This window comes from Eumetopias jubatus, unplaced genomic scaffold (assembly GCF_037043125.1).
Source record: "Eumetopias jubatus isolate StellerSeaLion01/CBP00866 unplaced genomic scaffold, mEumJub1_p1.0 scaffold_10, whole genome shotgun sequence".
In the NCBI taxonomy this organism is placed as follows: Eukaryota; Metazoa; Chordata; class Mammalia; order Carnivora; family Otariidae; genus Eumetopias; species Eumetopias jubatus.
Window position 1 is genome coordinate 57,952,090 of NW_028274816.1, and position 27,159 is coordinate 57,979,248.

The window sequence follows — 27,159 nt, forward strand, 5'->3', positions numbered from 1 at the left end:
GCACCCCCCTCCCTTGCCCGCCCCTCCGCCCCTCCGCCCCTCCGCCCCTCCGCCCCTGCCCCCTCCCTCCCCAGCCCGGGGCCTTCCCGGGTCTTCGGCGGCTGCAAAGAAAAAGAGAGAGAGAGAGAGAGAGAGAGAGGAAAAAAAAAAGCAGCAGCGGAGGGAGCGGCGGCGGAGGAGAGCGCGCGCGCGCCCCCTCCCTCCCTCCCTCCCTCCCCCTCCCCCCAATTTCCACCGCGGCCAATTCATGGACAGGAACTACCCCAGCGCCGGCTTCGGGGACCCGCTCGGCGCCGGGGCGGGATGGAGTTACGAGAGGTCAGCGAAAGCTAGGTAAGGAGCCGAGGGTGGCCTGGAGGAAGGGGCCAAGGGGTGGGGGCCCAGCCGGGCCGGGCCTGGCCCGCCTGGCGACGCGTGCATCGCAAACTCCCCTCCGGCTTGCAAGGGAGCGGCCTTCCTCGGTTTGCAACAACGCCGCCGCCCCAGTTTGCAAATTGCAAACTCCGCCAAAGCCAGCTCCGGCATGCAAAGGGAGAGATGCAGCGGGAAAATGGGGGTGCAAAACAATTTCGGACGGAAAGGCCCTGGGAAGGTGGGAGGGACTGGCGAAGCAAGGCCTGGATTTCCCCCCATCCTTGGATTCCCGGCTTGCTGATCCCTACCCCCTGCGCCCCAGGCTCTGCTCTTGCAAAGGTGGGATGGAAAGGAGAATTAGAACGCAGACCTGGGGGGCGCCCCCCCTCCCGTCCTATTGTTCCGGGACTGCGCGAGGCCGCGCCACTCGGCCTCCCCCCCCCGAAATTCCGCGCGCAGAGTGGGCACAGGGCCCCGCCCCCTTTCCAAGCTGGGGTTCTGTGGGGGGGGTCCTGGAATCTGAGACACGCCCCCTTTAGCTCCCCCACCCCCAAAGGCAGAGAATCCTAGTTGATGGCGAGGAGTGGAGTATTTGACCTCTTGAGTCCGAGCCATGAATCGGGGCCGTTGCATGGGAAGATTCAGATGTTTCCCTGGTGTGTGGTTGTGTGTGTGAGCGTGGGCCCTGTTCGTGCTTAGTTGGTAGCCTGCTCACCTGCGAATCAGCCCCTTTCCTGCTGTTTATGTCCTGCCCTCACTCTTCACCTGTCCCCAGCCCCCCGCCCCCTGGGTTTCCCAGCGTGGCTGGGCATGACCCCACATGTGTTAGGATTTTCCATTTGGGACGTAGCGCTCTGTATGTCTCCTTCCCCACCGGTGAGCTGGATAGTCGTTTGCACACATACCTGGGTTTGCAAGGGCTCATGCATTTGAACCTCAACCCCGGGGGATGGACGTTGTTCATGTTCGCACTTGTACCTGGTACTTTCCCCTAGTCCTATCCCTTCCCCACCCCCCATCCCAGCCGTTTGGGGAACAGTCTACCTCCTGCTCCCGACTCGGTTTGCATCACCCCATGAGGTTCAGGGCCATGTGTTCCCACGTGTGTGCCGTAGAGTGGCCGTCCTTATGCACCTCTCAGGTTGGCCCCGGGGCCTTGTGTCATCCAGGGGGTGGTGGGCTCTGTAGGAGGTCCATGCCTTTCACATTTTTAACTTGAGGCACTTTCTCCGACTCTTCACCCTCTTCTGTTTGTCTCGTCGCTGTGCATGGCTGTGTTTGTAAACGTGAGACTATCTGGGCTCTATTTATTGGGGCTCGAGTGGGGAATGTTTCATGACTCTTTTCGTTGGGTACCCCGATTCCCTTGTCTTCTTTCCTTTAGGGCCCAAGGTTCCTTAGGATAACCCCCAGTCAGCTGGAAGATTCCCCCCCACACCCCGGGGGATTTGCTGAGTTCCCTTCTCCTAGGGCAACCTCGGAGGACACCCTAACATCTCTCCCTTCCCCCCAGCTTGGTCTATGGCAGCTCCAGGACCTCGCACCCCGAGACCGACATCTTACACCGCCAGGCCTACGCGGCCCCCCACCCACTGCAAAGCTATGCCACCAACCACCACCCGGCAGGTACGGCCCCCGTCCTGCCCCGCCTGGGCTGGCCCTCCCTCTGAGGCAGCTGGTTGGCTGCTGAAAGTTCCACCCCTCCTAATTGGCCGTGTCCTGTGTCCTGGCCCGCCCCTTGCTGCCTCTCCTCTGATTGGTTGCCTCTGAGGCTGCTGGTCCCTGCTCAATTTCACGCTGGATTCGTCCACCCTTGTCTCTGGCCCCGCCTCTTTCGCTCCAATTGGCCCCGTCCCCTCAGCCCCCAAATCCCACCTTCTCTTCCAGGCTTTTCCTTCTCTCTATCCCACCCCAGTCCTTTTCCTCTGGGTTTTGCCCATCCTCTTGGTTCCTTGGTTATGTGAATTCTTTCTTCCTGATTCCTTTTCTTCCTGATTGGCTCTAAGTCTTCGGACCTTCCCTTTTTTTCCCGGGTTTGCCCACCACCTTACTCTTCGCCCTGTAGTCGTGCCTCTGGCGCTTCTGATTGGTTCCCTTCTTCCTTGTTGAACCAGCAAGGAGATTATATTGTCCGATTTGGTCCTTAACTTGCCTGGTTGGCTCCTCACCTTTTTTCTTTCCCATTTTTTTCCCCCGGGATCCTCCCACTTCTAATCAGCCCCTTTCGGCCTGCCCTCCGGTCCTTCTAAGTGGCCCCAGGTACCCCATCCCTTCCCCTTCCTTGCTAGAACTGCCCAAATCCTTTTGTGTCTCCCCTGCCCCCGCCCCATAAGAATTCTGTCCCGTTGCACCCACTTCCTTTGAGTCTGGGTGTTTCTCCTCCTTTGCCTACCTTCCCTCCCCTGGGCTCCCTGCTCCTACGATTGGCGTACACCTCATCCTGCTTTTTGGCTCCCCTTTTCCCCTTTGTTGTCCTCGGCCCTGTCTCCTTAGTTTGGCTGTGTCCACTTTATTCTCTTTGAGTCTTCCTCTTTGCTTCTTCCAGCCCTTTTCCCTGACCCAGCTTGCTTTTGGCCTCCAACTTTTCCCTTTCAACGCTGCCTTACAAGCCCACTCAGCTGACTCTACCCCCTTGTCCTTGGCCAGGCCTCTCTGGACTCTTCGACACTGGCCTCCACCACGCGGGCTCAGCAGGGCCCGACGCCTCCGTCATGAACCTCATCTCAGCCCTGGAGTCCCGGGGCCCCCAGCCTGGCCCCTCTGCCTCCTCTCTCCTCTCCCAGTTCCGCAGTCCTTCCTGGCAAACAGGTAAGCCCAGCGCCGGCCCAGGAGGGCCAGGGTGGGGCTGGCACGTGGTCCGCCCTGACCTGTGGTCTTCTCCATCGTCCCCAGCCATGCACACGCCAGGCCCCACGGAGCTCTTCATTTCAGGCGCCCTGCCGGGTTCCAGCACCTTTCCATCCTCCTCTGCCCTGTCGGCTTACCAGCACCCGGCTTCCTTCGGCAGCCGCCCCTTCCCAGTACCCTCGTCCCTCAGCCTCCAAGACCCCCCGTTCAGCCCCCCAGCTAATGGGCTCCTGTCCCCTCATGACGTGTTGCACCTGAAGCCCTCACAGGCACCCACGGTGCCATCCTCGCTGGGCTTTGAGCGCCTGGCGGGGGGCGGTGTCCTGGGGCCCGCTGGTCTCGGCCCGGCCCAGACCCCTCCATACCGCCCCGGCCCCCCAGACCCTCCCCCACCTCCCCGCCACCTCCCGACTCAGTTCAACCTGCTGGCTTCCTCTTCTGCCGCTGCCGCCGCCGCCGAGCAATCCTCCCCACAGCTGTACAACTTCTCGGGTGCTGCCCCAGGCCCCCCGCCACCCGAGCGGGCCCTGCCCCGCCAGGACACCGTCATCAAGCACTACCAGCGGCCAGCCAGTGCCCAGCCCCCGCCGCCCCCGCCACCAGCCCATGCCCTCCAGCACTACCTGAGCTGTGGAGGCAGCTATCCCTCCATGGGCCACAGGGCTAACCTGGCCTGCAGCCCCCTGGGCGGTGGGGAGCCCTCCCCCGGTGCTGGCGAGCCTAGCAAGGCTGGGCCCAGTGGAGCCACGGCTGGGGCATCGGGCCGGGCTGCAGGCCCCGAGGCGGCTGGAGGAGGTGGGGCAGGGGGTGGCGGTGGAGGTTACCGCCCCATCATTCAGTCGCCCGGTTACAAGACGGGCAAAGGCGGCTATGGAGCAGCTGCGGGCGGTGCCAACAGGCCCCCACCACCCCGTTCAACGGCCACGCCCAAATGCCAGAGTCTGGGTGGGCCAGCAGCGGCCTATGCCACTGGGAAGGCCTCTGGGGCTGGTGGGGCAGGTGGCCAAGCCTATTCCCCTGGTCAGCCCCAAGGGCTTCTAGGACCCCAAGCCTATGGGCAAGGGTTTGGAGGGGGTCAAGCACAGGACTTGAGCAAAGGCCCTAGCTACTCAGGGGGGCCCCCGCAGCCCCCCAGTGGTCCCCCGCCTCCCGGCCTAGCCACGTGTCAGAGCTACTCCCCAGATCAGCTGCAGGGGCAGCTGTATGGGGTTCAGGGCGAGCCATACCCAGGCCCAGCTGCCCACTCCCAGGGGCTACCCACGGCCAGCCCCTCGCTCAGCTACAGCACTGGCCATTCCCCAGCGCTCTCAGGTCACGGCGGTGGCTGGGGGCCCAGCTCCCTGGGGGGTGGTGGGGAGGCCAGCCCTTCTCACATCATCCGCCCACTGCAGTCACCGCCTGCCCCCGGCCGCCCGCCTGGAGTCGGCTCTCCAGGAGCCCCTGGCAAATACCTGAGCTCTGTCCTGGCCTCAGCCCCATTCCTGGCGCCTCCAGGAGCCGGCAGCTACGCAGCCGGAGCAGGTGGCTACAAAGGCAAAGCGGACGGCTCGGAGCTGCTGGCTGGGCCTGGTGGGCCTCCTGCTGAGCGCACAGAAGATGAGGAATTCCTCATCCAGCATCTCCTGCAGGCACCTAGCCCCCCGCGGACCTCAGGGGCAGATGGCTTGGTGGGTGAAGATGGGGCAGCGGATGCTTCCAAGGGACTTGGGGGTAGTGGTGGGGCCGGGGGTCCACCAGGCACACCCTACGAGCTGGCCAAGGAAGACCCCCAGAGGTATCATCTACAGAGCGTCATCCGTACCAGTGCCAGCCTCGATGAGGGCGCCACAGCAGCCCTGGAGCTGGGCCTGGGGAGGCTGAAGGAGAAGAAGAAAGGGCCAGAACGGGGCGGCGAGACCCCGGAGGGGCTGGCCACCTCAGTTGTCCACTATGGGGCAGGTGCCAAGGAGCTGGGGGCCTTCCTCCAAAAGAGCCCACCACCCCCACCTCCCACGGCTCAGCCTGCCCAGCCCACACCCCACGGTCTCCTCCTGGAGGCTGGGGGCCCTGACCTCCCACTGGTGCTGCCTCCACCTCCCCCCCCACAACTGCTCCCCTCAGTCCTCAGCCATGCCCCCAGCCCCTCTCCCAGTGCCCCAAAAGTTGGCGTTCATCTCCTTGAGCCGGCCACCCGTGATGGAGCACCCCAGCCGCCCCCGCCGCCGCCCCCACCTCCACCACCCATGCCCCTCCAGCTTGAGGCCCACCTCCGCAGCCACGGCCTGGAGCCTGGTGCCCCCAGCCCCCGCCTGCGACCTGAGGAGAGTCTGGAGCCACCAGGCGCCATGCAGGAATTGCTTGGGGCCTTGGAGCCACTGCCCCCGGGGCCTGGTGACACTGGCGTGGGCCCACCTAATACCGAGGGCAAGGATCCCTCCGGTGCCTACCGCAGCCCCAGCCCGCAAGGCACCAAGGCCCCCCGCTTTGTGCCACTCACGTCCATCTGTTTTCCTGACTCCTTGCTCCAAGATGAGGAGCGCAGCTTCTTCCCCACCATGGAGGAGATGTTCGGTGGAGGGGCAGCGGATGACTATGGCAAGGCAGGGCCGCCCGAGGACGAGGGTGATCCCAAGGCGGGGACTGGGCCACCTCCAGGCCCCCCTGCCTATGATCCCTATGGGCCCTACTGCCCGGGTCGGGCGTCTGGAGCCGGGCCCGAGACGCCGGGCCTGGGCCTGGACCCCAACAAACCGCCTGAGCTGCCCTCCACGGTCAATGCGGAGCCTCTGGGCCTGATCCAGAGTGGGCCACACCAGGCGGCCCCACCACCCCCACCTCCCCCTCCACCGCCGCCGCCTGCCTCAGAGCCCAAGGGAGGCCTGACCTCGCCCATATTCTGCTCTACCAAGCCAAAGAAGCTGCTCAAGACGTCCTCCTTCCACCTACTGCGGCGCCGTGACCCACCCTTCCAGACGCCCAAGAAGCTGTACGCCCAGGAGTACGAGTTTGAGGCAGATGAGGACAAGGCCGATGTGCCCGCTGACATCCGCCTCAACCCTCGGCGCCTGCCTGACCTGGTGTCCAGCTGCCGCTCCCGCCCGACCCTCTCACCCCTGGGTGACATCGACTTCTGTCCACCCAACCCAGGCCCCGATGGCCCCAGGCGCCGTGGCCGCAAGCCCACAAAGGCTAAGCGCGATGGCCCGCCCCGGCCCCGGGGTAGGCCCCGGATCCGCCCATTGGAGGTCCCCACCACTGCTGGGCCAGCCTCAGCCTCCACGCCCACTGAAGGGGCCAAGAAACCTCGGGGCCGGGGCCGTGGTCGGGGCAGGAAGGCCGAGGAGGCAGGGGGCACACGGCTGGAACCCCTAAAGCCACTTAAGGTGAGGGGGACTGGGGTCGGGATGGCTGAGGTCTAGAGAAAGCAAAAGTTTTGGACTGCAGTTCTGGGGCAGGATGGGGGCTGTGGTTTATGTTCTTTTTTTCTTTTTTTAAGATTTTTATTTATCTGAGAGAACGAGAATGAGAGAGAGAGAGAGAGAGAGAGAGCACATGAGGGGGGAGGGTCAGAGGGAGAAGCAGATTCCCCGCCGAGCAGGGAGCCCGACGCGGGACTCGATCCCGGGACTCCAGGATCATGACCTGAGCCGAAGGCAGTGGCCCAACGAACTGAGCCACCCAGGCGCCCTGTGGTTTATATTCTTGAACCTGTGAGGAAGTGAACCTGAGTGTTGAGATTCTAGGTTTCCACCATCAGAGAGATCTGAGAATTGAGACTTTGGGGGTTTAGAGGGAGGCCCATGGTATTGGAGCTTGGGTTCTTAGGTTCTAGGTCTCAAAGGACCTGCGATTGGGGGTTTCTCAATTGCTGGGTCTCGTGGGAGGAGGGGCTGGAGGCTGGATTCCCGGGCTGGAAGCAAAGAGGGATCAGTGAGTGCTGAGGGAGGAACTCCAGTCCTGTCATTCTGGAACGCGAGAGGAGGGGGTCTGTGGGCTTGAATTTTAGGGTTCTACAGGCTGAAAGTGAGAATTTGACCTAGGTCTTAAGGGAAGGTTGGGGGCTTGCACCTCGGCCTCTGAGCTGGGAGGGAACTTGGGGCCCCAGACTTGTGGACCCTGACTCCCCACTTCCCCGATATCTAGATCAAGCTGTCTGTGCCCAAGGCCGGCGAGGGTCTGGGAGCCTCCTCTGGCGATGCTGTACCCGGTGCTGACCACAACAGCCTGGACTCCAGCCTCACCCGGGAGAAGATTGAGGCCAAGATCAAGGAGGTAGAGGAGAAGCAGCCAGAGATGAAGTCCGGCTTCATGGCCTCCTTCCTGGACTTCCTCAAGTCAGGCAAGCGTCATCCGCCGCTCTACCAGGCTGGCCTGACACCCCCACTCAGCCCCCCCAAGAGCGTGCCGTCCTCCGGGCCGGCCCGTGGCCTGCAGCCCCAGCCTCCTGCCACCCCTGCTGTGCCACACCCGCCGCCCGCTGGCGCCTTCGGGCTGGGGGGTGCGCTGGAGGCGGCCGAGAGTGAGGGGCTAGGGCTGGGCTGCCCTTCGCCCTGTAAGCGGCTGGACGAGGAGCTGAAGCGCAACCTGGAGACGCTGCCCTCCTTCTCCTCGGACGAAGAAGACTCTGTGGCCAAGAACCGGGACCTGCAAGAGAGCATCTCCTCAGCCATCTCGGCACTTGATGACCCACCCCTCGCTGGGCCTAAAGACACTTCCACCCCAGATGTGCCCTCCTTGGCGACTGAGGCTGCGGTGCCAGGGCCCCCCCCTCTCCCGGGGCTCCCTAGTGCCAGCAGCAATGGCACACCCGGTGAGCTCTGGGAAGATGATTTGGGGGTGGGATGAGGCTTTCCCTGTTATTCAGGTCACTGGGTATGGTTGTGCAGGTCGTGCACTGTTTAAGGGGCATCATTCACATTGTAGATGAAGTAGATTTGTGTGTTTACAAATTGAGAGCAAACAGGTGTTGTGAGAAAGGTATCATTTTCTAATTTGTCCATAGGTGCTAAGTATGCTAGGGCGCCCCCAAGGTGGGCACTGGAGACTGGTGGGAGACAGAGCAGGTTATAAGTGACCGGGACAGGTGGGAGACAGGGTACTGAGAGAGCTTTGAAAACCGGCAGGGGTTCAGGGGCCCAAGAAGGAGCTAGGATTTAGAGGTGTGTGGCAAAAGACAGAAGGACGCCTGGGTGGGGGAGGGGGGTATAGGGAGAGACTGGAACATTGATTAATGGGGTCTTGCGGGGGGTGAGAGGGAAGGGCTGGGGGTGCGGCAGGGTCTGGATGGTGTTCTGTCCTGAGAGAGGCTTTGGACAAATTTTAAGGTGCTTTGATGGGGGAACAGGGGCATTGATTTGGAGAAGGGCATTTGTGGCAGTTAATGAGGGGGCTTGAGGGCTCAGAGGCGTCCTAGGGAATGGAGGGGGCTTCTAGGGGATTGTAGGAAGGTGGGAAACGGAGCAAGGGAGCGAGAGGGTGCGAGGCTGAAGCAGAGCTGAGAGATGCTCGGAGCTTCTGAGCAGAGTGTCAGGATTTGCTGAAATGGGAGTGAGCACCGGGTTGCGAGAACCTTGGAAGGGTCAGGAAGGCTCATAGCTAAGGACACAGCAACAGAGAAGAAGCAGTTTTAGGAATCAGGAAGAATTTTAAGGCGTTAGAGGGGGACGCTAGAAAAACCCATGGGGAGTTAGTGGGAAGCAGAGGGCATGAATGATCCCCAGAGTAGAGAGCAGTCCGAGGAAAGGGCAGGGAAGATCTTGGATGGAGAAGGACAAGATCCCCCCCTGAGCAGGAAATGAGGTAGAGGTGCAGATGGAATGATCGGGGAATTGGGAGGGAAGGTAAAAAATGGGAGGTGAGAGCCAGCAAGGGCTTGGAGGCAACTAAGAGGTGTTAAGGACTAAAAGGGGCAACAGGATGAACATTCAGGGGCTTGGAATTACCGCTGGAGCTGGAAAGGGGTCTCAGGGAGGGATTTTGACAGAGCAGAAGGGCTTTGGGGGAGTTGAGGAGCTGTTGGCATAGGAAGAGACATTCAGGCACAAGAGAAGAGGTGCTAGGGATGGTGAATGGCATTCAGGAACTAGGAGCCGTGTCAGGGCAAGGAGCTTTGTAGGGACTTGGGGCAAGAGGCAGTTGAGGGATGAGGAAGGGGTGGTGGTGGGACAAGGGACGACTGATTTTGATGGAAGGACATTGGGTAATGGTATCAGACCACACTAAGGGACAGAAGGGGAGAGTATGTGGAAGCCACGAAAAAGATGGGGAAGGACAGAGCACCCTGTTTGGGTGGGAAGGCTTATTAGGACATTGGAGAAAGAAGTTAAGGGAACATGGGCTTCCTGTGGTTGTCTGGGGACAGAAGTGGTATGAAAAGTCCTGGAGGGGAGGGCGGCCATGCCTGGTTGGCTCAGTCCGTGGAGCATTCTGTTCTTGATCTGCCGAGTTGTGGGTTCCAGTCCCATGTTGGGTGTAGAGATTACTTGAAAGCAAAATCTTTTTTTTTTTTTTTAAGATTTTATTTATTTACTTGAGAGAGAGAGAGAAGGAGAGATAGAGAGCATGAGAGGGAAGAGGGTCAGAGGGAGAAGCAAACTCCCCGCTGAGCAGGGAGCCTGATGTGGGACTCGATCCCGGGACTCCAGGATCATGACCTGAGCCGAAGGCAGTCGCTTAACCAACTGAGCCACCCAGGCGCCCACTTAAAAGCAAAATCTTAAAAAAAAAGACAAAAACATGTCCGGGAGGGGACAGGGGACAGATGAGCAGGCTCAGGGCAACAGCAGAGGAGTAAGAAGTGGAGATGAGTGGGATTTGGAGCAGAGATGGGTGTTGGGGTGTTAGGTGAAGAACTCCGGCTGATCCGAAGGGGTATGGGGGTGCAGAGCAGGAAGAGGGCTGTGTCGGTACCCTGGGGAAGAGGAGCCTGAAAGGGCTGGGAGCAGACCTTGATCCACATTGACCGCAGACCTGAGGGACCCGTGCAGTGGGGGGCGGAGAGGGGGCCGCCCCGCGCCAGAGTCCGCCCTGATGCCTCTCTCACCCCCAGAGCCCCCGCTGCTGGAGGAGAAGCCCCCGCCCTCGCCGCCTCCCGCCCCGACGCCGCAGCCGCCGCCCCCGCCGCCCCCGCCGCCCCCGCCGCCGGCCCTGCCCTCGCCGCCCCCGCTGGTGGCCCCGGTGCCCAGCTCGCCGCCCCCGCCGCCCCTGCCCTCGCCGCCCGCCCTGCCGCCGCCCCCGCCGGCCGCCGCCCCCGCCGCGCCCGAGGAGCCCGCAGCCCCGTCCCCGGAGGAGCCCGAGCCGCCCGACGCCCGGCCCCTGCACTTGGCCAAGAAGCAGGAGACGGCGGCCGTGTGCGGGGAGACGGACGAGGAGGCGGGCGAGAGCGGCGGGGAGGGCATCTTCCGGGAGCGCGACGAGTTCGTCATCCGCGCCGAGGACATCCCTTCTCTCAAGGTGAGTCCGGCCGCGTCGTGTCTGAAAGCGGGGGCCGGGGGCTTTGGCCCCAGAGCGGTGATGGAGCGTCTGCTGGATGACAGCCCCGGGCGGTCCTGAATTCCCAGGCTGATGGGGCGGGAACGTGCAGAGGCTGCGCGAGGCTCTGAGACGTGCGGTGTGTGTCCTGTAAATGAGAGGAAGGGATTGTTAACGTTTACTGCAGATATTCTGGGTGCTGGGGTTCTGGCAAGGAACAAGGCAGGTGCTGGTCTCAGTGAAGCTTCTAATATAATTGCACAAGCCAGGAGAGGCAGGCTCCTTTGCAGTGTATGGCATAATGGTGGAAACGTCAGGCGTTGACAAAACGTACCTATGAATACACACACGCATGTAATCTGTAAACGTAATAGCCGGCGACTGTCAGGCCACATCTTAAACTTTATGCAGATCGGCCCATTCCCTACTTCAGTGACTCTACTGCAGGGGTTGGCAAACTGGTCTCTGTGGGCCAAATCCAGTCCCCTGCCCTTTTTTTTTTTTTTTTTAAAGATTTTATTTATTTATTTGAGAGATAGAGAGCATGAGAGGGAAGAGGTTCAGAGGGAGAAGCAGACTCCCTGCTCAGCAGGGAGCTCGATGTGGGACTCGATCCCGGGACTCCAGGATCATGACCTGAGCCGAAGGCAGTCGCTTAACCAACTGAGCCACCCGGGCGCCCTGCCCTTTTTTATTAATAAAGTTTTATTGGCACACAACCCGTGCCCATGCATTTACAAATCCTCTAGGGCTGCTTTCCCCATACAATGGCAGAGTGAGGTAGTTCAGGCAGAGCTTAGCTGACCCACCAAGCCAAAAAAATCTTTCTTCTTTTTTTTTTAAGATTTTTTTTTTTAAGGTTTTATTTGAGAGAGAGAATGAGAGAGAGAGAGCACATGAGCGGGGGAGGGTCGGAGGGCGAAGCATACTCCCTGCTGAGCAGGGAGCCCGATCTGGGACTCGATCCAGGCACTCCAGGATCATGACCTGAGCCGAAGGCAGTCGCTTAACCAACTGAGCCATCCAGGCGCCCAAGAATTTTTTTTTTTTTTTTTTTTTTTTTTTGACAGAGAGTCAGCAAGAGAGGGAACGCAGTCGGGGGGAGTGGGAGAGGGAGAAGCAGGCTTCCCGCTGAGCAGGGAACCCGATGTGGGGCTCCATCCCAGGACCCCGAGATCATGACTTGAGCCGAAGGCAGATGCTTAACGACTGAGCCACCCAGGCGCCCCCCCAGAAATCTTTCTTATCTGTTCCATTATGGAAAAAGTTTGCTGAGCTCTCTTGTACTGGGTTCACTGGACAGATAGATTTGGATCAGAGGATTAATAGTACCGGTGCGGGACAAGGGTAGGTGACATCAGATGCTCATGTAAGATTTCTCCCAGAACATGAGGCTGAGCAAGTGCTTGGTAGGTCAGCAAGCCATTGTCACCTTGATGGTGACAGCAAAGACTAGGGCCTTTTTTTCATATTAGTCACTGTGATGGACTGAGTATTGACTGTGGGGGCCAAGAACATGTTTGGCCCTTGATGTACATTATCGTGTTTAACTTATTCTGTGGTGGTGTTTCTTCAGACGGAGGTATTGTGGGATGAATTAATTATACGGTTTAAACAATTATCGTTATGCTTTGCTGCTTCGCATGTTCTGTGAGGTGAACTTAGTGTGTCTTTTGCTGTATGATTTTTAATCCGTCTTATTGCGGAAGAAGCAGAGCAACTAGAATAATGGGACTGTATGTACCCATTACTCAGCTTCCACCATCGTCCCCTCCTGGCTAGTCCTGCGTCCTCTCTGCTCTAGCACATTCTGCCCCCTGCCCTACCCCACCAATTCCAGACGTCATGTTCTGTCATCCATGCCTTGTCATTTTTTTAGCATGGTGGTTGCTTCATCCAAAAGAACATTGATAAAAGGTAATAGGGAATTACAAAGTAAAATGCTAGGGTGACTGCTCATGTTCCCAAACCCAATCAGCAATCATAAAATTCCCTGGTCCCTCCTCCTGCATCCCTTATGGTCTTTCTCACTCCCAAACATCTTGTGTACGTTATTTCATTTTTTTGGAAGAAATGTATTTTAGGGAGAGAGTGCACAGTGCGGAGGGGCAGATGTAGAGGGAGAGGAAGAAAGAGAATCTCAAGTAGACTCTGTGCTGAGCACGGAGCCCAACGCCGGGCTTGATCTCACGACCCTGAGGTCATGACCTGAGCCAAAAGCAAGAGTCAGAGAGATGCTCAGCCAGCTGAGCCACCCAGGCACCCCATGTTATTTCATTTTAACTTCGTGATTTCTGAGACTGATTTGATCCTCAGCTGGGACAGGTGAGGAAGATAGCGAATGAACAGCAATGATAGGAACAACTACCAACTCCTCAGGACAGGATTTGGGACATATCAGTCAGAATTCAGAATTTAGCTTGATCTTTTTTTTTTGTTTTTAATTTTCTTTTAAGAGATTTTATTTATTTATTTGACAGAGAGAGCACACAAGCAGGGGAAGGGCAGAGGGAGAGGGAGAAGCAGGCTTCTGCTGAGCAGGGAGTGCGAGGTGGGGCTCAATCCCAGGCCCCTGGGATCATGACTGAGCCAAAGGCAGACGCTTAACCAACTGAACCACTCAGATGCCCCTTGTTCTTAATTTTTTTTAACTGAGCTTTATGCCCAACGTGGGGCTAGAACTCACGACCCTTAGTCAAGAGTCACATGCCCTACTGACTAAGCCAGGCACTCCCCATTTTTTTACTTTAAGTGTGGTAACCTTTACATACCACAAAATTTATCATTCTAACCATTTTTAAGGGTACCATTCAGTGGCATTAAGTATATTCACATTGTTGTGCAGCATTCACCGCTGTCTCTCAAGCTTTCTCTTTATTTATTTTTTTAAGATTTCTTAAATTTATTTGGGAGAGAGAGAGAGAGAATGAGTGGAGGGAGGGGCAGAGGGAGAGGGAGAAGCAGACTCTCTGCTGAGCAGGGAGCCCGACGTGGGGTGCGATCCCAGAACCCCAGGATCACAACCTGAGCCAAAGGCAGACGCTTAACCGACTGAGCCCCCCAGGTGCCCCGAAGTTTTGTCTTTTTAATCATCTCTCATGACAGGGATTACTCTTCCCATTTCACAGGGAAGGAAACTGAGGTGCCAAGTACTAAAGCAGCCTTCCTAGACTTTCATGGCTTGGGACCCAGCTCTGTTGGCCCCAGGAGCCTGGGCTGTCAGCACCCGATTCAGCCTTTCCCTGTGTACATTCTATCAAATGTTGACAATGGCAGTGGCAGATGCCGGGGGGGGGGGGGGGGGGGCGCGGCGACGCCCAGCACTGGGCTGAAAGAACAGGGCTTTTACAGATGAGGCAGTTCACGTTCAGAGAGAGGGACTCATTCGGCTGGTGGGTGCCGAGCCGGGATTGGAGCCCCAGCCATCCGACACCACCTCCCAGATGGCACGGGGCCGGGCAAGGATTCAGATGCTTAAAATACAACATGAGTGTGCATTACAATGGGGGGACACACAACCCCAGGACTGAACCACTCCTGCAGACGTTGGAGACCCGTTGGTGTGCTTGGAGTCAGGGCAGGCTGGCGGCATTGTTGCTGAGAGCCCAGCTTTGGCCTTGACCCGACTGGTTCAAATCCTTGCCGCTTCTGGGCTGGGCTGGGCTGGTGTCGACCCTTCCTGACAATGAATTTCTTCATTTGCAAAATGGGGGTGATCCCGTTAGTACCTCCCTCAGATAACGGGAGGATCCAGGCATTAAAGCTCCACGGGACCGTGGGTCGCACACAGTAGGTATGCCATATGCTTTGCTTGGGTTACTCATCTCTGCAAAGCTTGGCAATTTTTTTTTCTGTAAAGGGCCCGCTAGTAAATATTTTAGCCTTTACAGGGCCCAGGGTCTCTGTTACATCTTCTTGTTTTGTTTTTATGATCCTTTAAAAATTAGGAACCATTCTTAGCTTATAGATCTGTGAAAACGGGCAACAGGCCATAGATTGCTTCAGAACAATGGTAGTCCAGTAGAAATATTATGAGCTGTATACATCATTTCAAGCTTTCTTGTATCCACGCTTAAAAAAAAGTGAGGGGCGCCTGGCTGGCTCAGTCGGTAGAGCACGTGACTCTTGATCTCAGGGCCTTGAGGTCAAGCCCTACAATGGGCCGGGAGACTTCTGAAAAGAAAAAAAGAATAAAAATAAAGTTTAAAAATGGGTGAGATTAGCCACAGGAGTGTGTTTTCTTTAACACAGCTTATTTAAAATAATCATTTTAGCGTGTAATCAACACAGAAAAAGCTAACGAGATGTTTTACATTTTTTGCATATGAAGCCTTTGAAATCCTGTGTATGTTTTATACTCATGGAACACACTCGGGCCAGCCGAATTAGCACAAGTCTGGCCCCCCCTCTCTACTTTGGCTTCCCCATCTATAAAATGGGACTGATAACATTAACTCCCAGTTCTTGGAGATGTTGAAGATTTAGCAGAATGTAAACGCTGAGCTCGTAAGAGTTTGTTGAGTGGAGAGAAGTGGGAGGGTGGTCCAGGCGGGGGAGCAGGGTGCAAAGTTTGTGTCGTTAGCAAAAACACGGAGTACTTGTGATGTGTAGGGATTCAAGGGGTTGAGTGGCTGGATTGTGAGTGCTGAGCCTGGGAAGGTGAGCAGGTGCCAGGTCATGCTGGGGTGAGCTCAGTGGGCACCTGCTTGAGAGTCCACTTTGGGTTTTCTGGCAGTGGGTAGGGTCCCTGGCTAGTAGGATGGTGGCTGGGGAGGTGTCTAGGTTTGGTGGCAGTCTACCACCTTGGTCCTGTGACACTGATTCCCCCATTAATGGACCATGATGTTTTCTTTCTTTTTCTTTTAAGTAGGCCCCACCCCCAGCGTGGAGCCCAGTGTGGGTCTTGAACTCACAACCCTGAGATCAAGACCTTAGCTAAGATCAAGAGTCAGATGCTTAATTGACCGAGCCACCCAGGCGCCCCAAAGCTTTCTTATTACCATCCTACTAGGTGTTTCTAGCTCATTCCCATCCTGCTGCTTACTGCCCTGGTCTCTGCTTCTCAAGAGTTCCGATTCCCAGAAGAGAATCTGATTGGTCCGGCTCAGCATTTGGGCCCAAGATAGGATTAGTGATTTGCGTGTAGATTGGCTGCCTGGTCAGGTCTCCTCCAATCAGCTGTGGCTTCCATTGGGCAGGGGCAGGAGCAGTGGGTGTGGTCCATGATAGGATTCCTGGTTGGAGATCAGGCAAGGATGATGCCAGGGGTTGAGCCCCATGACGGCGGAGAGGAAGAGTGGTTTTGGGAAAGCCACCAAGTTCAGTTGGGGTGTGGTGAGCCAAGGGGCCTGCGTGCAGCCAGAGAATCAGCCAGCGCTTTTGAGGAGGCTGATTGGGTAGTGGAAGAGACAGAGGGGATGGTCTTCCCTGGCTGGGAGGGATGCTCTGATGGCTTTCTCACAGGCTTCTGAGAACTAGAATGGGGAAGATCATGTTAACGTTGAGAGGCAAGGGCGCCTGGGTGGCTCAGTTGGTTGAGCGACTGCCTTCGGCTCAGGTCATGATCCCAGAGTCCCGGGATCGAGTCCCGCATCGGGCTCCCTGCTCGGTGAGGAGCCTGCTTCTCCCTCTGACCCTCCCCCGTCTCATGTACTCTCTCTCTCTCTCTCATTCTCACTCTCTCAAATAAATAAATAAATCTTTAAAAAAAAACCCAAAACATTGAGAGGCAAAAGCACCCATTTGTGGGGGCGTGGGGGGGGGGTACTGCATTTGCAAAAACCTGGAGCATCAGAAAGTCTGGGGTTCATCTGCTGAACTTGGAGGGATCTGGATGGCCTGCTCGGCAGGGACAGGAGAAGAGAAAGGAAACTGAGGCCAAATCTGGCTGTGCCAGATCGTGGAGCCTGCACTAGGGGCCCTGGAAGGTTTTGGAGCAGAGCAAGATGTGGTCCAATTCTTGGGCCTCTGACCTGGCTCCCCAAGGTCACCAGGAGGGAGGCCTGGGAACCATATGGTAGCCTGGAGAAAAGGACTTGGGGCCAGGGCGCCTGCATCCCTGTCTCATCCTGCCTCTTGTGACTTCAGCCAAGAGCTTTTTTAGACCTCGTTCTCATCAGGTTATTGTAGGCACTTCTTTGCCCTCCCCTAGTTGATCTGAGGGACACACGACATCATGGCTGTGAAAACCACTGACCCACGCTAAGAGTAGGCAGTGGATAGCTGGTACACAGACCCAAGTGTTACAGCTGCTGCCAGTGACAGACATCATTAATTGATCTCAGCACTTCTGCTGAGCCTGGTTCTGAGCTATGACCAATCTAATTGGAATTGTCTTCTGAATCCTGTTTTATCACTTGAGTGTGATTTCTTTGCGAGGACTAACTTCTGTTCATCTGTGGGTTATCACAGTACCCAGTGCACATTTTCTGCTGCATCTGTGTTTTTTTTTTTTTTTTTGAGATTTTATTTATTCGAGAGAGAGCGAGAAAGAGAGTGGGGGAAGGAGCAGAGGGAGAGGGACAAGCAGTCTCCACACTGAGTATGGAGCCCCATGCGGGGCTGGATCCCACGACCCTGAGATCATGACCTGAGCCAAAACCAAGAGTCAGACGCTCAATGGACTGAGCCACCCAGGTGCCCCCGTCACACTTCCACGCTGTCCCGTGTCATTGCTCAGCCCCTTCACAGAAGACATTGCCCTTCCGAAAGGACTTAGGTGTCGCCTCTTCCAGGAAGCATTCTTGGAGTCAGATTGCATTTGAGGTCCTTCTTTTAGGCTTCCACAGTGTCTGGGGTTCTGCCGTTAGCATGTTTATTACTTGTGCTGTCATTCTTTTTTGGTGTCATGTCTGGCTCTCCTGCTGTGCCCTTCGCTCTCCCCAGATTAGACGCTCTCCCCAGATTAGACGCTGGGTCTGACCCACATCCTTCAGTTTGCATCATCCAGCCAGGGGGTCACACAAGTCTCGTGGTGGGGAGGTTATCTGAGTGTTGGGGGAGTGGAGACAGGGGAGCCTTCTATCACTGTGTCTTACCCCGTTGTGGAGAGGGGCATGAATTTAGTGGTCTCAGGTCAGCTGTCATCGTCTGTTCTTGGCACAAGCCACAGCCTCACCCTGTTTTGTGTATTTGCTACTTTGTTGCTTGTCTGCTTCTGTAATGAAGACCCCACCAAAGGCCTTGTCAGTCTCATTCACCACTGTACTACACCTGCCTGCGCATCACCGCCCCCCCCGCCCCCACCAGCACGGCATCTGGAAAATGGTGGGTGGGTGCTCAGGAGTTGACATTACTTTAACTCAAGGGGCGTTGTGCCGTAACATTGTAACAACTAAAACTTGTAGCACAAGAAGGAACAGTTTGTTTGAGAGTCTTGGGTAAGCCTGGGGGTGGGGGAACGTGGCCAGCCTCGAGCTGCCTCCCCAGGACTGAGAACGTCCTGGGGCCAAGGGAGATGTGCCAGCCAGGGCGCCTGGGTGGCTCAGTTGGTTAAGCGACTGCCTTCGGCTCAGGTCATGATCCTGGAGTCCCGGGATCGGGTCCCGTGTCGGGCTCCCTGCTCAGCGGGGAGTCTGCTTCTCCCTCTGACCCTCCCCTTCTCATGCTCTCTCTCTCTATCTCATTCTGTCTCTCAAATAAATAAATAAATAATCTTTAAAAAAAAAGAAAAATGTGCCCGCCAGGGTGCGGTGATACCTGTTGACGAGAGTGCCTTTTCTCAAGGGGGTATCGAGGGAGGACACGGGGTCCGGAATTGGGGGCAGGAAGGGCAGGAGCAAGGGCTGACTTTGCTGGCCTCACTGCACCCCTCCTCAGCTGGCATTGCAGACGGGGCGGGAGCCCCCACCCATCTGGCGAGTGCAGAAGGCCCTGCTGCAGAAATTCACTCCCGAGATCAAGGATGGGCAGCGACAGTTTTGTGCAACCAGTAATGTAAGCCTGCAGAGGGGAATGAGGAGTCGGGGAGGCCTGGGGGAGGGGGTCCCCCTCATGCGTGGCTGGGATTCACCTGCTGTCCAGGGGGTGTCCCAAAGGGAGGCTCCACCTCCAGGAGGCTTCTGTGGGGGGCCCCGCAGCATGGGGCGAGTCTCGGGTGTCGGGCTGCCTGGCTGCGGTAGATGAAGGATTTCCCTGTGTGCCTCTTTCCTTCCATAGTATTTGGGGTATTTTGGGGACGCAAAAAACCGGTATCAGCGCCTTTACGTAAAGTTCCTGGAAAATGTCAACAAGAAGGATTATGTGAGGGTCTGTGCTCGGAAACCCTGGCACCGGCCCCCAGTGCCCGTCAGGTACCCTGGGGGCCAAGGGGCAGGCGGCGGGCAGGGTTGACGGGCACGGGGATGGAACATTCAAGAGAAGAGGTAGAGGTGGGGAGAGTGGACACAGGGTGGGGGACAGAGACCCAGAGAGAGAGAGAGAGAGAGAGAGAGAGAGAGAAAGAGAGCCAGGTCTGGGATGGGGGGAGACAGAGGCTCAGAAGAAACAAAGGTCAGGAGAGGAAGCTGGTTCTGTGCTCAAAGCTACGGGCTTAGATGGGGATCTGGAGGAGAATTTGGGTTTCTTCGTGGCTGCTGACTGCATACAGTCCCTTCTGCATTCCCTTCCAGGCGCTCTGGGCAGGCCAAGGGCCCCGTGTCTGCCGGGGGCAGCTCTGCACCTCCTCCCAAGGCCCCGGCACCACCTCCTAAGCCCGAAACCCCTGATAAGACAGTATGTGAGAAGCCCCCGGAGCAGACGCCTGAGACACCTGTGCCTGAGCCCCCTGCTGCTGAGAAGCCATCCCCACCACGGCCCGTTGAGAAGGAAAAGGAGAAAGAGCGGGTGACACGTGGGGAGCGGCCGCTTCGGGGCGAGCGGAGCACAGGCGGGCGGCAGACTCGGCCTGAGCGGAGCCTCACCGCAGGACAGACCGCCACCTCCCGGCTGCCCAAGGCCCGGCCCACCAAGGTGAAGGCCGAGCCGCCCCCCAAGAAGAGGAAGAAGTGGCTGAAGGAGGCGGCGGGCAATGCCTCGGCGGGCGGGGGTCCACCAGGCAGCTCCTCGGACTCAGAGTCATCCCCAGGAGCACCCAGCGAGGACGGTGAGGCCCTCGGCAGCCACCGGGCGGGTGGGGAGGCATGAGGAGGTGAATCCCCGGCAGCAGGAGGAGGCATGGGCGAGCACAGTTCATGGGGTTCCAGGTAGTGTCGGCGAGACAGCAGCGAGAACTCATAAATTAAAATGATGGCGATATTTGTCAGTCATGTGGTGCCTGAGATGGCTGTCTTCTCTAAATGCTGTACCCAAGTTAACTTGTGTGACATTCATCGCAGGCTACAAAATAGATACCGTTGTTTTTAAAGTTCTTTTTAAAATTTTTAAAAAAGATTTTACTTATTTGAGTGGGGAGAGCACGAGCAGGGGGAGGGGCGGGGGGAGAGGGAGAAGCCGACTCTCCACTGAGCACGGGCTCAGTCTCACACCCTGAGATCATGACCCCAGCCGAAATCGAGAGTCGGATGCCCAGCCGACTGAGCCACCCAGTGCCCCAGGGGTAGCTGTTTTAACAGAGACTAAGCGTGCAGGCACTCAGATGAGAGAGTGAGTTCTCTTTCCATCAAAGCACAACGTAGGTGGTGGTTTCCTAGAAAAGAAGAGGCTCTTCTCAAGGTTGTCCAGGGTCTCTGTTTCCTTTCTTCTTGTTGTTGTGCCTTCCGCCTGCATGCTGTCCTCAAGCACGTGGTCAGAGGCAGCCCGGCAGCCCCAAAGCCACAGGCCTGCCGGTGGGAAGGGACTCAGGGGCCAACGAATGGCTGGACCTTCCTTTTAAATTGCCGGATCTGGGTGTGGCCCATATCCTGTCTCTCCTATCCCATTGGGCAGAACTCGGTCACATGGCCACGCCTAGCTGCAAGAGAGCCTGGGAAATGTAGTCTTTTAACTGGGCAGGGTGATGCTAAATCAGGCCAGGTGGAAGCTGCAGGTCATGAAGGTGCCACAAGGGAGGAGATTTAGCAAAGGCCCAGATTTGCAGGTCTTTCCTTCTCTGGCCCTTATCCTTTTTCTTAAACGATTTACAAACTTAAGTTTAATTGACACACCATGTAGTTCACCGACTTGAAAATATAAAATTCAGTGGTTTTTAGTGTAGTCCTAGAGGTGTCCATCCATCTTGGCAGTCAATTTTAGAACACTTTCAGTACCCCCAAAGAACCCCTGTATCGATTGGTTATCACTCCCTTCTTTTGGACATTATACAAAAGCGACTCTTAACAACGTGTAGACTTTTGTGATCGGCTTCTTTCGCTCAGTGTAACATTTGGAGTTTAGCCGCCTGGTAGGTGTATCAGGACCTCATTCCTTTTTGCGGCTGAATACTATCCCACCACACGGATAGACCACGTTGTATGGATCCATGCACTCGTTGATAGACTTCTGGGTTGTTTCTGTGAATAATGCCACTGTGCACATGCATGGAGAGCTCTGAATGTCCTGAGCGCTGGAAATGGGGGGAACTGAACTCCACCCGCCTCTGGGAGCAGTTCCCCTGCCAGAGGCCAGTATGGGTCTGGGTCTGTCTCCCCTCAGCCCATTCGACCAGGAGTGAGTGGGTGTGACTCATGCTAGCTGACCTTAAGGCTTCCCTCAGCCCAGGAGCCCTCAGAACTAACCCTCTTCCTTGTCTGAGAGTGGTGACCCTCCGTGTGCCAGAAGCCGATGCTCTCTCCTTCCTCAAATTCGTAATAGAAGTTCTAGAAAGACACTGTGGTGACGGTCCTCTCTCTCTTCCTCTAGTCCCCTTCCATTTGGCTTCCTGAGCCCCGTTCTGCACTTATTTATTGAGTACCTCCTTCGTGCCACAAACGAGGTTCCAGCAGTGAACAGAATAAACAAAAATACGTATCCTCATGGGAGCTTACAGTCTAGCTGGGGGAGTCCATCAGATAAACACGTTATGTAACAGAACACAAAACAATGTGAAAAATGGTCAGTGTAAGGCTGGCCAGGCTTAAAGGCAGTTAAGAAAAGCACTTCTGGTACAGAGGATCCAGGTGGTATAGAGGGGGGTGTTTTCAGGGGATGGGGGAGTTGGGGAAGGCTTCTGGAAATGACATTGGAGCAGACATCTGAGTGCAACGGGGTTGGGGTTGGGTGACTGGGAGAGAGAACATTCCAGGCAGGGCGTGTCTGGGGATCAGAAAGGAGGCCAGTGGCTGGAGCGAGTGAGTAAGAGGAGAGGGTGAGACGTGAGGGCAGAGACGGAACAGGACCCGATCTTGGAGGGACAGGAGGCCTGGAGCTGTGTGGTCCCACTGGAAGGGTTTTACCCTGAGCGAGACGAGAGCCATAGGAGGGTTTGGGCCAAGGCCTGGTGGGGTCTGACTGCCCCTGCCAAGTGGTCGCTCCGGTCCTTGAAACGGCGGTCACCGAGGACCCTCCACGTGGATGAGTCAAATGGACATTTCTCATGCCACTTCCTGAGGGATATTTTAGGGCCATTCATGGCCGTCCTGCTTTTTTCTCCCCGATGTGCCTTCTTGGGTTTCATGTGAGTGTCCCTCAAGTCCTGACCTTGGCCTTGTTGCTTCACCTCTCACTTGGCAGGCTCAGCTTCCCAGTGAGCCTCGGTAGTTTCTTCCCCCTGGCCCCGCTCCAGGCCTCCCCCAAGCCCCCTCCCTCCAGATCCCACTGAGTTCCTTGTCCTAATTTCCCTGTCTCAGGGGCAGCCCCGCTGGCTACTCAGTCAGCAGGCCAGATCTCCGGGCACACAAGCCTGTGCTCCCCCACCTCCAAAGCTGGGAAGTCCCCAGCTCTGGCCCTGCTCTTCTCCTGCTCCGCCATTTCTGGATCCGGTCCGTATGGCCCTGCTACTTCCTCATCCTTTCTTATGTGGTCCATTACCCTGGCCTCTGGTATCATCCCTCTGATCCGTCCCCTACATGGCCTCAGAGGGGTCTTTCTACACTTAACCCTTGCCCCTCCCCTGCTCACACCTCTTCCGTGGCTCCCTAGTACCCACCACAGGTTTGGGGACAACAGGTGGGTGAGGCCCCTGTCTTCTTTACCTCCCACCTCCTCCCGCAGTCTTGCTCTTTGTGATCTGATCTCTCCGAGTGGCTTCACTGGTTTGGAAACCCCATTATGCTGCTGCTTTAGACTTTGTTGAAGCTACACTGAACTAGTCAAACATGAAGCTCCCTGGCCTGGAATGCTTTTTTCCCCATCAGTCAGGATTTAGCTCTTGGGTCACCTTGAACCAGCCTTTCCTGGCTTGCCAGGCCGAACTCGTGACAGTCAGTGCCCGTGACGCCCACCCTTAGAGCATACTGCGCTGGGACGCGTTGGTCTGCCTCGGACTCGGAGCTCCCAGAGAACAGGGATTTCTTTCTGGCCCTGGTACTTAGAACATGGTCTGCCACCCAGGCGGCCTCAGATGAAGTTGGAATCATGAGCTTGTGTCCCATTCCCCGCCCTCCCCACCCCCCCCCTCCACCCCACCCAGAGCGAGCAGTCCCCGGGCGTCTGCTGAAGACCCGGGCGATGCGGGAGATGTACCGGAGCTACGTGGAGATGTTGGTGAGCACAGCACTCGACCCGGACATGATCCAGGCCCTGGAGGACACGCACGGTGAGCCCAGGCCTGGGGAAGAAGGTTCCCCCACTCCTCCTCTGAACCCCACCCCCCTACCCCCCCCACCCCGCCAGGTGGGGGGCTTCCGCTCCTCTGACGCCCCCTCCTGGTCTTGCAGATGAGCTGTACCTGCCGCCCATGCGGAAGATCGATGGCCTCCTCAATGAGCACAAGAAGAAAGTCTTGAAGCGGCTGTCGCTGAGCCCAGCCCTGCAGGTGCTTGTGGGGCCTGGGCAGGAGGGGTCTGGGGCCCAGCGGTCGGGCATGGGCGTGATGGGTGCAAGTCAGCCACGGCCCTTCCCGCAGAGCATCGGGCCCTGGAGGGGGCAACCACTGGAAGGGTGTGGCTTGTCCAGGAGCAGAGTTGAGGGCGGGGCTCCCGCAGGAGAGGGTCTCTGCAGACCTAGATGGAGGGCACTCGATGGGTGTGGAGAGGTCGTCGTGAAGGTCAGGGGAGGGCAGCTGGGAAAGCCCAGCAGAGTTTATGGAGCGCAGGTCTGGGGACAGCAGGTGGGCGAGACCTTGCTGGGGGACAGTGGTAAGCGGATTCTGACGGCTGCTCTGTTGTAAACACGGGCTTCTTAGCATCTCAGTCTTCACTATTAAGTCATCCTGTCTGGAATGGCCAAGGTCTCGGGGATGGAATATTCGGGCAGCTCTGAAAATTCTGATGGGGATCGTTGTGTGGGGCTGAGAATTTGGGGGTAGAATGTTAGGGCAACAGAATTCTGGGATGGAATGTTAGTCTGGCCGTAAAATGTCTGGGCGGATATTGGTCTGGTTCAGAAAATTCTTGGTGGGATGTTAGTCTCTCAGACGATACGGTTCTAGCACTCTGGCTGGGATGTTAGGGTAACTGAGAATTCTGGGAGTGAGAGTTAGTCTGGCTCTGAGAGATCTGGGTAGGATATTATTATGCCAGGGGGATATTATTATGCCAGGGTTAACATTTCCACAGTAGAATATTAGGATAAGTCTGAGAATTATGGGATGGAGTATTAGTCTGGTTTTAGCTTTCTGGGCTGGAGTGTCAGCCTGGCACTGGGGATTCTGGATTTTAGGATATCTCAAAATTTTGAGGAGGATGTTAGGCTAGGGCTGAGAATCCCGAGTGGAATATTAGGGGTCTCGGAGAATCTTGGGTGGGCCACAGAGCACATTATAAGGGTCACCAGACAGGTCTAGGCTCCTCTGTCCTTTGAGAGACCCAAGATTCCAGAGTATCTCCTCATCTGCAGTGTGAGGGAAACTGAGGCATCTGACAACTCGGGGATCTGAGAACTGAGTGGTGGGTTTGGAGAGTGTGGGTCCAGGGGGACGGCCCACTGACTGGTTGGCTTCCCGCAGGACGCCCTGCACACGTTCCCCCAGCTGCAAGTGGAGCAGAGCGGGGAGGGCTCCCCTGAGGAGGGGGCCGTGCGGCTGCGGCCAGCTGGAGAACCCTACAACCGCAAGACGCTCAGCAAACTCAAGAGGAGCGTGGTCCGAGCCCAGGTGGGGCTGGGGATGGGCGGGCGGTATGGACGCCTGGGGAGAGGAGCTGCCCCGCACTGGGCAGTGGGGTGAGGCTTCTCCGCTCCATCTGTCCAGGAGTTCAAAGTTGAGCTGGACAAGTCGGGATACTACACGCTCTACCACTCACTCCACCACTATAAGTACCACACCTTCCTGCGCTGCCGGGACCAGGTAAGCCCACCCGCATCGCGCGTCGCCCTGGGCTTCGGCCCTACAGGCTCTGCTCTGGACCCCAGCCCCCTCCTCCCTCAGACCCAGGAGCCCAGACCTCCAGCCCCCTCCTCCCTCAGACCCAGGGGTCCAGGCCTCCAGGCCTCCAGCCGCCTCCTCCCTCAGACCCAGGGGTCCAGGCCTCCAGCCCCCTCCTCCCTCAGACCCAGGAGTCCAGACCCCCAGCCCCCTCCCCCCTCAGACCCAGGAGTCCAGACCCCCAGCACCTCCTCCCTCAGACCCAGGAGTCCAGGCCCCCAGCACCTCCTCCCTCAGACCCAGGAGCCCAGCCCCCAGTCCCTCCTCCCTCAGACCCAGGAGCCCAGCCCCCAGTCCCTCCTCCTTCAGACCCAGGAGTCCAGACCCCCAGCCCCTCTTCCCTCAGACCCAGGAGTCCAGACCCCCAGCCCCCTCCCCCCTCAGACCCAGGAGCCCAGCCCCCAGCCCTCTCCTCCCTCAGACCTAGGAGCCCAGCCCCCAGTCCCTCCTCCCTCAGACCCAGGAGTCCAGACCCCCAGCCCCCTCCTCCCTCAGACCCAGGAGCCCAGCCCCCACTCCCTCCTCCTTCAGACCCAGGAGTCCAGACCCCCAGCCCCCTCCTCCCTCAGACCCCGGAGTCCAGACCCCCAGCTCCTCCTCCCTCAGACCCAGGAGTCCAGACCCCCAGTCCCCTCTTCCCTCAGACCCCGGAGTCCAGGCCCCCAGCCCCTCCTCCCTCAGACCCAGGGGTCCAGGCCTCCAGCCGCCTTCTCCCTCAGACCCAGGAGTCCAGACCCCCAGCCCCCTCCTCCCTCAGACCCAGGGGTCTAGCTCCCAGCAACCCCTTTCCCTGGAATATTGATCCCTAGACCTCCAGGCCCTGGTGGCCACCCACCCCAGCTCCCTGTTTAACGCCCTGCAGACCCTGGCCATCGAGGGCGGTGCTGAGGACCTGGGTCAGGAGGAGGTGGTCCAGCAGTGCATGCGGAACCAGCCGTGGCTGGAACAGCTCTTCGACTCCTTCAGCGACCTGCTGGCCCAAGCACAGGCCCACAGCCGCTGCGGGTGACCCCGCCCAGCCTGGGGGCGCCACCTCTTCCATGAACGGAGAGTTGGGACAGAACTGTGTCCTCAGGAGCTAACCCCCTGGGCCCCGTCGCCAGGGAAAGGGGGGGGTCATTGGTCCGGGTGTGTCCATGCTGCCCCCACAGGGCAGGGTTCAAAGTTCAACTCCTCCCCTCTCCCACGCCCCCTCCACTTCCTCCCCAGCCCTCCCGCTGTCCGGTGTACAGAGAAATTATTTATATATATGTATAAATGTCTATTTAGTAACGGTTTCCCTCCCCACCTTGCCCCAATCCTCTCTCCACGGCCACAGCCCCGCCCCCTCCACCTTGTACATAATGTATAGGAAAAGTCTATGTATGGTTGAGGGGGGCGGGGTGGCTTCAGAGAGCTGGGGGACCCCCTCCCCCCAACCCCCCCTCACAGGCCAAGATCTTTGCTAAAGGCCATTCCCTCCCCAGGGCATTTGGCATCGGGTGGGAGGGGGAAAACGCATCTTGTTAATTATTTTTAATCTTATTTATTGTACATACCTGGGGCGGGGGGCTGGGGAGGTGGAGGGGGGAGAAGGGTCCCCTCCCTTTGGCCCTCCCGCTCCTTTTCTACTGCGATTGTCTGTGTCTGCCCCCCCCCCTCCGCCGCCACCGCCCCATCCCCTTGTCTTCTGGATGTGGTTCTATTTTTTATCTGTCTCCTCTCCCCCCCCCCCGCCAACCCCTCTGCTCCTACCTCCCGACCTCCCTTTGTCTCTTGCTCTTTCTTGGGCTTCTGTACAACTCAACTTGTATACACTGTGTACACACAACCAGCCAAACGAAAACCCAACAGCAAACACTTTATCGGCTGGCTGGAGTGCCTCTGTCCTGCGGCGGCTAGGGGGCCCCAGGGGTGGCAGAGGCAGACAGGGTCTGGAACGGGAACATGGCTTCTCTGGAGCCCCTGGAAGCGGCCGGGCTGGGGTCATTGTATGCGTTACGTCTCACTGTGTAAAATTAGCCGCCCGCCCCCCCCAGCCCCAAAATTTAGTGACTTAAATGTTTATCCTCTGGTTTCTGAGGATGAGGAACTGGGGAGCAGGTCAGCTGGGTGGTCCTGTCCCAGGGTCTGTTGTGAGGGTCCACTCAAGT

The 27,159-nt window shown here is 57.6% G+C and overlaps 1 protein-coding gene across 1 annotated transcript; it reads left to right on the plus strand.

The window, feature by feature from the left end:
* Window positions 1–229: 229 nt before the first annotated feature.
* On the plus strand, window positions 230–26,871 carry PRR12 (proline rich 12). Its single transcript, XM_088027723.1, has 14 exons — window positions 230–333; window positions 1,868–1,980; window positions 3,001–3,162; window positions 3,247–6,563; window positions 7,324–7,990; window positions 10,229–10,632; window positions 18,469–18,585; window positions 18,808–18,941; window positions 19,260–19,732; window positions 23,135–23,260; window positions 23,382–23,479; window positions 24,611–24,757; window positions 24,854–24,949; window positions 25,890–26,871. The coding sequence occupies exons 1-14, from the start codon at window positions 248–250 to the stop codon at window positions 26,034–26,036; spliced, it is 6,087 nt and encodes a 2,028-aa protein (XP_087883849.1). The 5' UTR covers window positions 230–247; the 3' UTR covers window positions 26,037–26,871.
* Window positions 26,872–27,159: the final 288 nt, after the last annotated feature.